Source organism: Lagopus leucura, unplaced genomic scaffold (assembly GCF_019238085.1).
Source record: "Lagopus leucura isolate 7727_CA_CO unplaced genomic scaffold, USGS_WTPT01 Super-Scaffold_100034, whole genome shotgun sequence".
Classification (NCBI taxonomy): Eukaryota; Metazoa; Chordata; class Aves; order Galliformes; family Phasianidae; genus Lagopus; species Lagopus leucura.
Window position 1 is genome coordinate 2,175,553 of NW_024962283.1, and position 14,213 is coordinate 2,189,765.

At 53.9% G+C, this 14,213-nt stretch overlaps 1 protein-coding gene across 2 annotated transcripts in view; it reads right to left on the bottom strand.

Moving 5' to 3' along the window:
- Positions 1 to 14,213, bottom strand: part of OPCML (opioid binding protein/cell adhesion molecule like) — a 253,432-nt gene that overhangs the window by 82,973 nt on the left and 156,246 nt on the right. The window contains exon 2 of one of the 2 annotated variants that reach the window (XM_042882564.1): positions 4,607 to 4,691. In XM_042882564.1, coding sequence (XP_042738498.1) covers positions 4,607 to 4,691 — 85 coding nt within the window. Of the gene's footprint in view, positions 1 to 4,606; positions 4,774 to 14,213 lie in introns of those variants that run through there. The other variant, XM_042882563.1, reaches the window with a different exon arrangement.

Here is a 14,213-nt window from a genome sequence, read left to right on the forward strand (position 1 = left end):
ATCTGCACCTTGGGCCTCCATCACCTGCACTGGGGCTCCAACATCTGTCCCCTTGGCCAAGGGCTGGCCAGGACAGGGCCCTCCCAACACCACCCTCCAGCAGTTGCAGCATTACAGTGAAATTAGCGGGCACTGTAATTATAACTATCAGGAGCAGATAAGACAAGTTAAATACCAGCTACCTGGGGAGAAATTATTATGCCAGCCAGGAGGATCCAAATGCCAGAATCTGTGGCTGTAATTTCACTGAGTCGCCAATTACAGCTCCTACATGCAGTGAGCTCTACCTTGGAAACGGCAGGTATATATTTAGCTGCTCCAGAAAACTTTTGGGGGAGGAGGGGGAGGAAAGGGGCAGCGATGGAGCAAGTCCTCGCTAATCTTCTCCCTGCTAATCCCCACGCTTTGAGCATCTGCACACAAAAAGCAGGAGCCTCTTCCCACTTCTCAGCACGGATTTAACAGCGGAGACGTGGCTGTGTTAATGCTCCTGTTCTCCAGGTTGCACGGGGAGTGTCAGCACCCCCATCAATGGTAAGGGAAACTGTTGTCAGCAACTGCTGTCATTTGGTCCTGGCCTGGTTTTAGGTCAGTACCGTAGGAGGCAATGCAACAGGAAACTGAGGGCTGGCAGCAAGCAAACCAAACCTGTGTGTGATGGCAATGCAGAAAGCAAGCAGCCAAGCTGATCTCTAGACTGCCCAGACCTACACCCACAGCCCACGGTCCTGCAGCTTGTATTCTGCAGGGAAACAGACTGCAATAGATGGTGACCAACAAAGAAATAAATAAAACATAGGAGAAGCAGCAGCAGTGGCGTTGTCAGAAATAATTAAAACTATAATTGCAAAAATAAATGGAGGAAAGGCGTCTCGTGGTGGTTTTATTCCGGCTTTCTTTTTTTTTCTTTCTTTTTTTCTTTTTTTTTGCTGTTGTTGTTTGTAATTGGAATTGTTCTCATAGTGGCTAATGGACAAAAGACAGCCAGTCACTGGGGAGCTGGTAAAGCTACACCGTTCTTTTGGTCCTTTTTCTTGATGAGAAATGGGGGGGGTGCAGTGAATGGAAAGGTGGAGGGGGCTTTGTGGGAAAAAGCCTTCAAATACAGGGAAAAAGCATCTCTGCCATGTTCTTTAGTGGGAAACCCAGGTACAGATACCTGCTATTTTTGGTACAGTCAACCAGCTTTCTCTTCTAATTACCTCTGAGAAACAGCCACTACTGCCCCCGACCTACAGATGGGGCAACTGAGGCAGGGAGCAGCCAAGGAACCCCCCCAGGTGCTGATGTCCCTGCAGTGACAGCTGAGCACAAGGCCCAATGCACCCATCCATCCCAGCGCTCCCCCCAGGCGCTCACACACACTGCCTCTGTCCTTAAAAAAAAAGAAAAGAAAAAGAGCCAATATTTCTTAAATACAGATAAAACTATAAAGCCTTGAAATTTTGAGCAGCTGTTGTTTTACGTCTTTATGAACTGTACTGATGCCTGTTATAAAAGGTCGATTTGCTGGCAGCACCAGCAATACGACCCAATTTACTATATATCCCTGCTTTTACACCACTTGAATATTTGCCACCGCAGCAGCTCTGCCTGCACTTCAACCCTGGATTGATGCTGAACTCTGGCAATGGAAAAGAGGCTACAAAGTGCGATGCAGATGTGTTAAAACACGCAGCAAGGCTTCAGGCTGGGCTCATCCTTTGGGACAACACCCCAGTGCCATCCCAAGGCAGCACACATGCAGCCTGAGGCTCTGCTTCCCCAAAGCAGAACTGAATCCGCACCAAATCCCAGCTGGGCAATTAATCCCTACCCTTCCTTACTGCTACCAGTGTGCTTGTTGTTCCATTCCATGCCCCAAACTGGTGCACAGCTTGGGTTGCTGTTGCCATCCAAACACCTGCCCTGCTTCACAGCAGGCTCAGTATTTTGGAGTCAGAGAGCAGGAAGCTTGATTTTATTTTTAATAGCACACGGAGAATTTGCAAACTGCCGCCAGTTCCCCAGAGAGGAAAGGTGCATGACTATTATGGGAATTGTTTGTTCTTACAATAAAAAAGTAGTGAATTATCAACAGTCTCTGCCTGTGGGGGAAGCGTTTGCTGCTGAGCTAAGATGACCCAGAAGTTGCCTGCAGATGGAGCCTTTGTTTCTGCAAGGATTCTGCGGAGCCTTCCCAAGAAAAAGAGTGGAGAAATGGAGAGGAGAGCACCCAAAATCCAACACAGGAAAACTACACCCAGACTGAAAGGCCTCCATGTTCCCCCATTGCTACCACGCAGCTCTGCTCTCTCTCTCCACTCCCCTCTGCAATGAAATGTGGGTTTCAAGATCTCAGAACGCAAAGAGCTTCCATCAGCCCTACTGAAGCCAATGGCACTCGGAGGCTCAGCCCTTTGATGTCCCTTCTGGTGTCTGTGCTGGATGGATGGGGACCTTCCAGACGTGGTAGGATGGTGGCTATGCCTACAAGTGCCATGACCTGGAGCTGTGGCTCTCAGTCTCTGGTCTGAGAGCCAAGCAACGAGTTGAGAGGAGGACAACGAAGCCCACACCCCATGCCAGCAGCTGGCCAAATGAGGGTCCCCACGCTGCATGTCCACCAGCAGCCACCAACCCTCTTGTAAGGACCCAAAGCCACGCTGAGAACCACGCAGCAACTTCTCTCTGCCCAGCAAAGCTCCAACACAGCTCTTCCCGTAGGTCCCTCAGATGAGTTGCACGGTCCTTCAGCACACCACCACTGCACGTCGTGTGCCTTCTGCCCCCAAATCACAGTGCTGGCTGCAGGTGCGTGGCTGCCTGCTGGGCCCAGGGCAATTCCTTCCTTCTACTTGTCAACAGGACAAATAAATCCTTGCAATGCTCCACTTGTGCTTGCTGTCTGTAATGTCTTCCCGACCCTTAGCCCCAGAGAAGGCTGCTTGCTGCCCAGAGGCTGCAGGGAAGGGGGGGGGTAACACTAGGAAACAGCAATGCAAGATAAGACTGGGGGGCTTAGAGCAAAATGGAATGACTGCAGCAGGGAAAGCTGAACTTGAAGATAGAAAGGGAGAAGATGAGAGCATAGGAAGGTGCACCACAGAGCATGGGCAGGAGTAGATGCTGGGAAGGGAAATGGGCACAGAAAACACTTTCAGGGCAGGGATCCCTCTAAGTCCCACTGGGGGCTGCAGAGTTTACAGGAAGGCTAAAAGCCCCTCACGCCAGGGCTGCCTGCTTCACAAACATCCCCTCTCACCAAAAGGAGGCCAGAAGCTTTTAAAAAAAAAAAGAAAGAAATCCAAGTCAGCCCTCTGCTGGCAGCAGCCTCGGCCAGCACAGAGCCCAGCAGCCTTTGGCCCTGGGGAGGGGGCTCAGCCCCTGCAGCTCTTGCTCCCAGCAAGCCCATGGGCATCACTTCTGCTGCCTGCCACCAGCATCACCTCTGGGATGGTGCTGTTGTATGGCACGACAACAAAGGTGTCCCAGTGGGTCCCCAGCGCCAGGCACAAAGCAGTGTCCCAAAGCACTGCACCGCTGCAGCTCCCAGCGCACGTGCTGGGCAGGTGTAGGGACAACAGGGGCACATCTCCAGCCCTGGTCAGAAATCCATCCACTGTCTTCTTTCGTGCCCACAGGGAGCCCTACAGCATCTCCTGGAGCTTTGCTCCAGAGGGGACAGCACTGGACTGAGCATCCCTGCACTCCAGGCAGCACCCAGCCCCTTTATCCACACTATGTAGCAAATGTTTCCCCCTTTCCCAGACCACAAGGAGCGTGTCTGACCCTGTACCTCCAAGCAGAGCAGCCTCAAGCAGCCCCGGCTTTGCAGCTAACGGAGGGCACGATGCTCTCAGCCTGCTTGTGGCTTTGGAAGCAGCTGATGTCTGCTGCAGCCCTGGCTTTCAGGTTTTGAGCAAGGGAACACGCGCAGCATGACCTGCACAGCACAACCCAAAGCCCTGACACAAGCCGTGTGCTCTCTGCTCATCCACCTGCACCACCGCCGTGCCTCTGAGAGCCCATGTCCTACACTGGTGATGCACCACGTACACCTGTAACTTGCTCAGGGAACGAAAAGGGATGCTGTGCTGTACTATGCAACCTACAAGTGGCCCATCTGCATCTAAGCCGCTCGCATTTCTCCTCCAGCAACCCGCGTTAAGGTAAAACATCCATCAGAATTCATAAGATGCACCCCTGGAGTAAAAGATTGATTTGATATTAACAGATCCGTGCAGAGACTATCAAGCGATCGAGCCGAGGCACCGACACCTCCGAGGCATCGCAGCCCTGCAAACCGCCGGCACGGCGCGGACCCTCCTCCGCATGCAGACAACTTGCAGGCAGCGCTCAGTTGCCGTCTGCCACCTCGCCCCTTTGTCAGCCCCACGTCTGGCACCAGGCAGCGGCAGGAGGGGGTCGCTCCGCGCGCAGCCCCCAGCCACACATCCTCCCCAAAGCGGCTCCAAACTCACAAGCCGGTCCCAGGACCGCACGGCGCACAGATCCCATTACGCACACGGGCATCTCGCCGTACCACACCGATCCCATCACGACACAACAGCACAACGAGACCCCCCGCCCTCCCCCCAGCACAACCCGAGGCAGCAGCTCCTACCTGAGCGTGGCACTCTCCCCTTGCCGCACAGTCACGTTGTCCATAGCTTTGGGGAAGGTGGCATCTCCGCTGCGCACGGGCACTCCTGCGGGCACAAGGAAGAGCAGCCTGAGACAGAGGACGACTAGGCACCTCCAGGGCAGGGCTAAGCACCCACCGACCCCCATCCTGGGCAGCAGGGACTTTTCCACCAGGCAAAAAACACACCCGACGAGGCCACCGGGAGCGAAAAGGGGGGAGAGGAGGGAGGGGGTGCGTGTGTGTGGGGACGGGGGGGAGCAAAACCACCGGGGCGGGCGCGGAGGCGAGCGATGCGGAGCTCCACGGAGATCAGGAGAGCCCCTGGAAAGGCAGCCTGCGAGCACTGAGCCTGCCGAGCGGCATCCGGAGGGAGTCCCCAGTATCCTCGGGTGAGGGAGGAGGACGGGAGGGCCGGGGGGAGGAGGAAGAGGAGGAGAGGAGGTGCGGAGCAAGAGATGAAGGTCACAGAGCTGTGTCTGCTCGAGACGCTACTTTAAGATTCAGTTGGGCACGCGCTGCGGAGAGCTGGCATCAAAAGTTTATAACCCAAGGAGGAAACGTAAGTGTCTCTGGCAGGAAAGGGAGGGCGGCCATAAAAGCAGGCTGGGGGAGCAGAGCGGGCTTGGAGTTGGGTCGCTGGCTGGCTGCTGTTCTTTTTGCTTTTTAAAGAAGAGAGGGAAAAGGAAAACAGAGAAGATGAAAAAAAAAAAAAAAAAAAAAAAGCCCCAAAAAAACCAAAGCTCCCCAAATGCCGATTCTGTCGCAAGATCGAAACTTCCCCGCGGAGCTGCAGGCGATGTCCGGACGCGGCGCTCCTCGGTGCCGGGCGCAGGAGGTGGCTGCGGGTTGGGGCTGCAGCAGGGGCTGCTCTCAGCGCAGCAGTGGGGCAGACGGGGTGCAGAAGGGCGGCAGCATCCCAGCCCCAGCGGCACGGCTGCTCGGGAGCATCCCTGCGCGGCACGCAGGCTGTCTGCCCGGGGTTGTCATGGCAGCGGCTCCATCACTGACCGGCACTTTGGCTCCTGCACGCTCACAGCACCGCACACCAGCAAAGGACGGCCGCTTGCAGCCCCGCGCCCTGCGTTAACCCTCGCAGCCCCTTGCTGCAGAGAGGGCTTTAATCATGCAACACACGGCGCGCAGCTCGCAATGCAGCCCCCGAGGAGAGGCGGGATGCCGGCTGCCCAGCCCACCCGGCCACACCTCGCTGCTTCTTTCCCTGCATCCACCTGTTGATGCTTCCCCGATGCACGCAGAGCGGGGATGGCGTTCTCTCCTGTGTCTGTGCAGAAGAAAGGCTGGAAGGATGCTCGTGGTTAGGGCAGGGGGACGTGGTGTCCTCTCACTGCGTGTGTGCCCCAGAGGACTGCGTAGGATGCAAAGGAGCTCCAGGGCATCCCATGCTCTGTCCCTGCCATCCTCACACCTGCTCTGCCGTGACACTGCAGTCAGAAGCTCTTGGGTTCGCCGCTCCCACCAGAGCAGCCCCAGACACCAGCAATAAATAAATGCCTTGCTGTCCAGAGACAACCCCAAACCTCCATTCAGCTGCTCCAAGAGCAAAGGGGCACACCAAGACATCACAGACCACCCAGACACATCTCTGTGCCTACAGACAAAACTCCATGCCATGCTGCTGCTCCCCACACCATGCCGTACAACTCCTTGTGCCCACACCAGTAGGACAGCATGTTTGGGTGCCATCCCCCAAAGGGCATCTTCTGCTGAAATCTTCTTGGAAAAGGGGCTAGAGGAAGAATGGAAGGGCCTGTGAAAGGGTTTTCACAAATTCCTGGCCCCAGCCTAGTCCAGAGACCCACACATGGCTACTAAAACTGATGGAGATCTGCAAAGGGTTTGCATTGCTCCCGAGGCCAATTATGAGCAGAGCACAGTGCCAGTGAGACGCAGTGACCCTAAATACATCCCTAGCCACAGGCTAGCACTGCAGAGCTGCACGCTGGCTCCCGGCACTAGCTATGGCTGCAGGCACCAGAGGGATGCTCACTGCAGCTTGGATAAATAGGGCAGTGAGGGAAGCACGGAGAAAAGCAGGGCTGAGTTTGCCATTGGAAAGTTAGCTTAACCCTGAACATGCAGCCAGCAGCAGGCATCCTCTGGGGGGAGAGATGGGGATGAAGGACACCCCATCTCCTGCCTTATCTGCTCACACAGCACAGAGAAAGCAAAGCTGTGGCAGAGAAGGAGCAGCAGAGGGAAAGAAGTCAGCACAAACCCACTGCAGCTCCCCACCCACCAGAGAGCCCAACCCCAAGCGCTGCTGAGCCTCCTCCAGCACTGGGAGCAGCTCCAGGGGCAGAATACTGCAAGGACCAGATGCTCCACTGGGGAAATGTTGTTTATCCCTTGGGACAGGAAGCTGTAGGCGAGGAGTGCGCATAGCAGCGAGCCTGCCAGAGACAGTGCGATTCAGGAAAGGAGAGACTGAAAGGGGAAGAAGGCTGTCTGCCTCCGAATGAGACTCTGAGGAGGCTGGAGAGACGTGGTTACATGAACAGATGCATAGGTAGGGCATAAATGGATAGATGGATAGCTGAAGTGGCTGCTGCAGACAGCTGGGCACAGGTGAGCATATATGGGGCATTGGGGAGGGGAAAGGGGGCTGGAAAGAGAGTGCTCTGCATATTTATGTAACAGAAACCTACCTAAATGGGTACGGACCCAACAGCCTGGAACAGCTCTGCAGGAGGCTGCAGGCAACACACCTCAACCATGCTCACCCCCGAGGCCACTCTGAGCTCAGAGATACAAGGAGGAAAGCAATGTTTCAAATGTTTCAATGCAGCCAAGCTCCCCCACTACTCAGTAGCCCCAGTGACGATGCTTGTGCCTGGGAAGGGAAAAGGCAGCAGCAAGGGGTGATGGATGAGGCAGAAACACCTGCATGCTCCTCTGGGTAACAAGGGAGTGACATCCCACTGCCAGCTGCACACCATCACGGTCCCTTTGCTGCTTTGCCATGTGTCTCCCCTCACAGCAGCCCCTTTTGGGGCCGCATGGTGATGCTGCACGCCATGAGCATCACCCCAAAGCAATGCAAACAGCTGGAGCCTCTCCTGCTCCGTCTTCTAGGCTGCCCCATCACTGTCACTGCCACTGAATGAAGGGAGCAAGCTGGCACATGGGGGAGAAGAGGGTGAGGGAGAGAAAGCTCAAAACACAGGAGGCTGCAAAAATGCGATCCTGACACCAAGTGAGAAGGCAGGAAAGCAGGGCTGGGCTTTCCAGACATCTGCAGACCGCGGGTCGTATGGGGGGCTCTGCAGGTGGCCTCAGCTCAGGTCCATGTCCAATAATACCATGCAGCTAAGAAGGACTGGGAGGCTGGCACGAGCCCTGGGGGCAGCAGGCATATGGCAGCGGCGGATGCTGCTCCTCACGGTGACGTTAACAAGCCCTGACCTTCTCTCATCATCCCAGAGGCTCAGAAAGAAACCGAGACTGCAAGGACAAGTCCCTCCACCTCCCTCGCTGCCTTCCCAGCCGGTTGTCAATCTCTGCTTTTATTAGTGGCGCAGTTTGGCCTCTATCTCCCTTGGAGATTTCTCCCTCGTTGCTCTAATCAGGAGCTTGCAAATGTCAAGAGTACAGGCCTGGAAGTAATTAGTGAAGGACCGGAGCCCAGGGGCCATGAGCCGCTCAGCGGCAGCGCTGCTCCACACCGGGGAGCAGCCCAAGGGCTCCAGGACCCACTCACTGACTTTCTTCTCCAACCTCACATTATTTTCCCCTGCTGCAACAGAGGGAAGCACAGAGAAGCTGTGTGTGCAGCTCGGAGTGAGCAGAGCTTCCCTGGCAATGCAGTGAGGGGTGGGCTACCCAACGGCACCAGAGCCCAATGGCATTTGGCCACCAAGTGTCACCTCTGTGTGTGCAGGCGCTGCCTCACCCAGACAAGCCAGAAGAGCCCCAAGGATTACTGCTACCTCCTTGCAGATATTCACAACCCACGTCCTTCCCAGGAGCACAACCCATGGGCTTCCACTGTCCCAACCTGAACACGACATCCTACCCTTGACACAGTGGCAGCAGCAAGGTTTGCCCCTCCTTGGGCAGCAACTCCTGCCCAGACTGTGCACAGCCAAAGAGGAAAAGCCCTCACCATGCAGAGAAAACCACAGATCTTCCTGGGAAACAGCTTTCTTTGTGTTGCTCCAAGTCTCTGAGCCATTCAGCCTCGTGCACAAGGAAATGGGGTTAAAGCTTCACCCAGGAAAGCAAAGCCTCACAGAGCAGCAGGGAGCACTGGAAGGAGGGCAGAACACCAGGTATTTAATCAAAGCACCAAGCCCTGCTCGCAGGGTTCACCCCAGTGCTGGGGGAAGCAGAAGTCCTCCAGCACTCCCTCTGGAAGCCCCAGAGCTTGTTCAAAGCAGCACTGCTGCAGCCCCTGCCCACAGATAGCAGAAGCCAGGTTCCTTTCACATCTTGCTCTGCTGGGGCATGGCAAATTTCTCACCTTGAGCTGCTCAGGCACACCAGATGGCCACAGCACACAGCTCAGCCCCACGGCAGATAGGCAGAGCTGCTCAATGTTGGCACCCCACTACATACGGGTGGCATCTGGGTGCAGGGCTACGGGACTCCTAACCACAGCCCTTCTGCACTGTTATCCCCTCCTCCTTTTCTCCCACCTCCTCCTTCACTCCCTCCTTCTCTCCATCTGTCCCCATCCCCCTTTCTTCCCCACCTTTTCTCCTTGCACGCTTGCAGCTGCTAATTTTTACCCAGCATATTTAGCAACTCAGCCCAACACCTCTTCCCCCACACCTCGCCCTGCTTCGTGCTTTTCCCCTATTCTTATTTCTTCACCCCAAAGCGAGAGCATTCCCTACCTATCGCCTGGGAGATCCCAAGGGCAGGTGTGCTTACAGCAAGAGCACCACCAGAATTAGGTAAATCCAACCTCTGAACGCACAGCATCCTTCTGCACTGCAAACAACACCAGCCAAGCAACTCTCTTCCCTATGGAAAATGCTCTTCCAGGATGAAAGCCTTCCTGAAACCATCCACAGCTGGTCCAGTGCTGCCCAGCTGCTCGCCCAGCAGCAGCTCTCCATGCAAAGCGCAAACCTCTCCTCCTTTCCCCCCCTCGCCCCCTTGGCTCTATCGGCCAGGATTTATTTATCCCACTTAATTTTTCCAGTTGTTTTATCTTGTTTTATCTTTGCACTAAATCAGGATTGCTCCGCCAAACCCAACTTTTATTTTCCGTGCTGTTTCATTTAATGCATTTTATCGCATGAATTTAGCAAAGGGAAAAGCTGAGGTAATTGTGAAAAAAAACGCAGCCCATTCTTCAAATTGATCGCGCCGCTCGAGCTCGGCGTGGCAGAAAATGCAAACTCGAGGCCTGCTGCTCCATCACCCCATGGACTGCATGCTGCCACATCCCTATGGAGCTTCATTGGGAACTAAAGGCTCTGCTTCAGTGCACTCGCACCATGCCCCAAGGTGCTGATTGCTGGGAAAAAGCAAGGGCAAAGCATGGAGATCACCAGCAGGGCAGCTTGGCTGTTGCTTTAGCTTGGCATGGTGCAAATGGACCAGAGCACACCATCCCTCTGATATGCCCTACATGCAGGTGCAGACCCCCCCCAGCTGCCATAAAGCTGTGAAGACATGCAAGCCCAGCCTGGGGCATCACACAGCCACGGCAGCAGCTCAGTAGGATGTGCAAACCAAGCTCCACTTCACACCGATGGTTTTAATGGGATTGCTTTACACTTAATACTCAGCGTGCAGCTCAAATCCCTGGATGAGGCAGACAGATGGCATGCTCAAAGCAGAGGAAAACCTGACGGCTCTCAGAAAGGAGGCCGTGCTGATGGCACCCACCTCGCAGAGCTAAAAGCAGCCGCCCCTCCTTTACACCAAGCAGTAAAGAAAAAAGCACTCTGCAAACACTCAGTGCTGCTCAAGCAGCCCTCAAAGAGGCCGAGAAACTCAGGTAGAGCAGAGCAGGACCGAGCCTGAAATTCAAGGATTGCATTTTCCAGCAGCGCTTCTGACAACAGCCCAGGATTTGATTTTTCCTGGGGAGGGCAAAATGTTAAGATCTGCTTTGCGTTGCCAAGATTCTGTGTTGCCATTACTGTTGGTACGCAGTGTGTTTGGGCAAGTTTTCAGCTCCCATGTGTTTATTTTTCCCCTAAGAACCGTCTCTCAGGGGATGGGAGATGTGGGCGATTACAGATGTGACATTTTGCTTCATTAACAAAACATTTCCGTACCAAAACACGTGACTGTTCACCCCATTGGATGCAGGAAGCTGCTTTGGAGAAATCACAGAGCAACAAAAACATTACGACTCCTGGACAGCTTCTGCAAATATTATCATCTCTGCTTCACCCCATTACGGCACTGCCAACCTACCCCATCATCACAGCACTGCACACCCACCCCACTGCTCTGTACAACCCGTGTTGGTAACAGCTCTGGGTCTGAATCCCAAATCTCACACCATCCACAGCCTGTAGAGACCCACAGAAAAGCAGTCTGGGGCCAAATCAGACTGCTGCTAAAAGGAGGGGCTGGGAGCAAGAAGGGGAAAGTGTTGGGGAAAGAAAGCACAGGGCCAGGGGTGCAGGCAGGCGGCACTTGGATGAGTCCAACCCTGCTTACGGAAAGGACATGGAGCAGGAATTCAAGGCCTGCTTTGTTACCGTCCCACACATAACTGCTTTTCCATACTGGAGATGCTCAAGGGAACCTGAATGTGTGGCAGGTAGCTGTGTGAGCATTGCCCCATGCCTTGGCCTCTCAGCCATCCCCCCCAGCCCAAAGCAGAGGGACTTTCCTTCCACCTCCCAGCAGAACTACAAGGCTCGTTTTATAGATGCTCACAAAGCACTTCGTGAGCTCTTAACAGAATGAATAAAAGAATAAACAGATAGCACACAGCCCTGTTTATCCTCTTTCTAAATACGATGCCACTGCATAGCCTCCAGGCTTATTTACAAAATACAGAGACGTATGAATGATCAGAGCACAGCCGTGCCACCTACGCTCCATGCTGTAATAGGGAACACGAGGCTTTGGCTGCCCTGGGAGCTCAGAAACAATGCCCCCCAGCACACATATGGAAAGCCAAAGGAAGAAAATCAAATCAACCCAGTTTCCTCAGCACGCACTGCTATTTTTCCACACTCGGGTGACATGAGGGCCACCCATCTTGGTGGCTACAACCCACTGCCCTGCTCCAGAGGCAGGAAGGAGCAGGCAGCCCACAGCCCTGGGCTGAGCAGAAAGCCCATACGAGTGCCTGCAAACCCTGGTGCCCTGCATATACACATTTATACACACCTAGAGGTATATATATATACCCACAGACATACACCTATTCCCCTCCTTGCATGCTCTGTTGGGTCTGTGCTCTGCTGCTGAAGGTCTGGGCACTTACCCTCACCTCTGAACCACCCCAGCTTTGCAAGCTGCAAGTCTCAGCAGGAATAAAAGCTCTCCAGATTTTCAGCCAGTGATTTCTTTTTATTATTTTTCAATATATATTTTTTTCCACCTTTGAAATTCTTCTAAGGGCTGAAGCTTGGAGGGGGAAGAAGAAACAACAAAGAAATATTTGGTGAGGGAAGGATGTCAGCTCCTGCAAGGCCCGGAGAAGTTCCCTGGGAGTTTGATTGGAGTGGCTACCTGAGCCAGAGCACCTGCTCTGTGTGCACGTCGCTGCTGATTTATTCCCAGTGGTATCAGCACATGGAGATAAATATGCAAGCTGCACAGCCAGGGTGTGAATGTGAGCAGCTCCATCTTCCCGGGTCAGTTTTAATTCATCTTACAGAGTCAGCCAGGTCTGAGCCACTCGCTCCTGACTCCAACCCAATTCTCTTCAAAGCCCAGGTCTGTCTGGAATCTGGGATTTAAATCTAGGTTTGCAGCAAAAGAAACGAAGCACGCTTTATGAGCGAGAGGAACCTTAGGGGAGGGTTTGACTGCAGTTTCAAAGGCTGAGCAAGGTTTTTGTACACAGCGCTGCCTCCGTTCTGCTCACTGTCAGCAATCCGTGCTATCTCCGTGTTGCTGACAACCCGACAATCTCCGATACTGCAGCAAGGTAACAACCTGCAGGCTGCAAAGTGTGCTAGCTCGCTTTCCAGTGGGAATAACAAAGCACAAAAAGACAAAGGAAACCAAATAGGTTTGGGGATGCAAGACACTTGCCCAACTGGAAGCGTCCAGGGTCTTTCCAAAGCTCTGGTGGAAGCACAGCCTTGGAGAACCCACAGAAACAGAGATTTGTTCAGGTTTGAGAAGACCTTTGGGATCCCCAACCCAAAGACCCCAACCCAACCCATCGTGCCCACTGCCCACCACCCTCAGTGCCACATCCCCATGGCTCTGCAACACCCCCAGGGACGGTGACCCCACCACTCTCTGTGCAGCAGTGCCCACGCAGCACTGCCCCTTTGGAGAGCTTCTTCCTAACACCCAACCTGGCACAAATTGAGGCCATCCCCTCTCACCCTACTGCTGTCATCTGAGAGAAGAGACCAATCCCCACCTGCTACAACCTCCTTTCAGGGAACCATAGAGAATACGAGCCATAGCTGGCTTACCCCTAAGCAGCCCATGCCAGCAGAACGACACCCCTGTGTCAGCCCCAGGCAGGAGTGTCAGACAGCACAATGAGCTCACAGCCCCATCGCTGCCTCTGCCTGCATCTCCTCCCGTACGCCGCATTTGAAGTCGGCATTTGTCACCTTAAGCAGCTCTTGTAGCACAAAGCAAAACTGTCAAGACAAATATGAGCGCTGCAGATGGGTGGCATTTTCTTCCTAACTGCTTTATTTTTATTTATTTGTGGTTTTCCCCTCCCATCTCCTTCGCCCTTTACAGCTGTCCCTGTTATAGCAGCTCGCCCCGCACGCTCTGCTGATGAGCAGCCGCTCACCAACTTCTTCTGGACCTGAAACGCTTCTCCTGTTCACTGCTGTTCCTCTGTCACTACAAATTGGCACTTCTAAAGAGATTTCCAGGCCAAGCATTAACCCCCTCTGGAGCCCAGCCTCATAAACACACACGTTATTTGTCAAACGAGAGAGGGAAACAGTCAAGCTTCAGGAAAACAGAAGCGACTTGTCTGAAACAGCACAGAGCAATGAGGATGGAGTATGGAGTGGAGACAGGCGGCCCCAAATGCCACCCAACCCACCCTCCCTTCTCCCTGCAGCATCCCCAAACGGCTCTGCCTGCTCCACCAACCTGCAAGCTCAGGTTGTCTGCTATTCAGAGCCAGAAATAGTGCCCAGGAGTCCTGACATCACACAGCCGTATGTAAGCACAAAACAAGGTTTCCTCCGGTTGCAAATTCCAGCCCAAACTCCTTTTAGAAAAAGGTTTATAGAGGTTTTATTTATTGTCAACTCCCAGATGATAAAATGAGGCTTCTACCGGTCCTATTTATTTCCCCCTCACAGGAATCAGAGGGGCTGAGATGCGGAACAAATGAAGGGCTCCAGCACTGACCCTGGGCTCGTGCTGCTTTGCAGACCGCCGGGTGATTATTTTATAATAGCTGATAGCATCTATGATTTAATGCAGCTGTTAG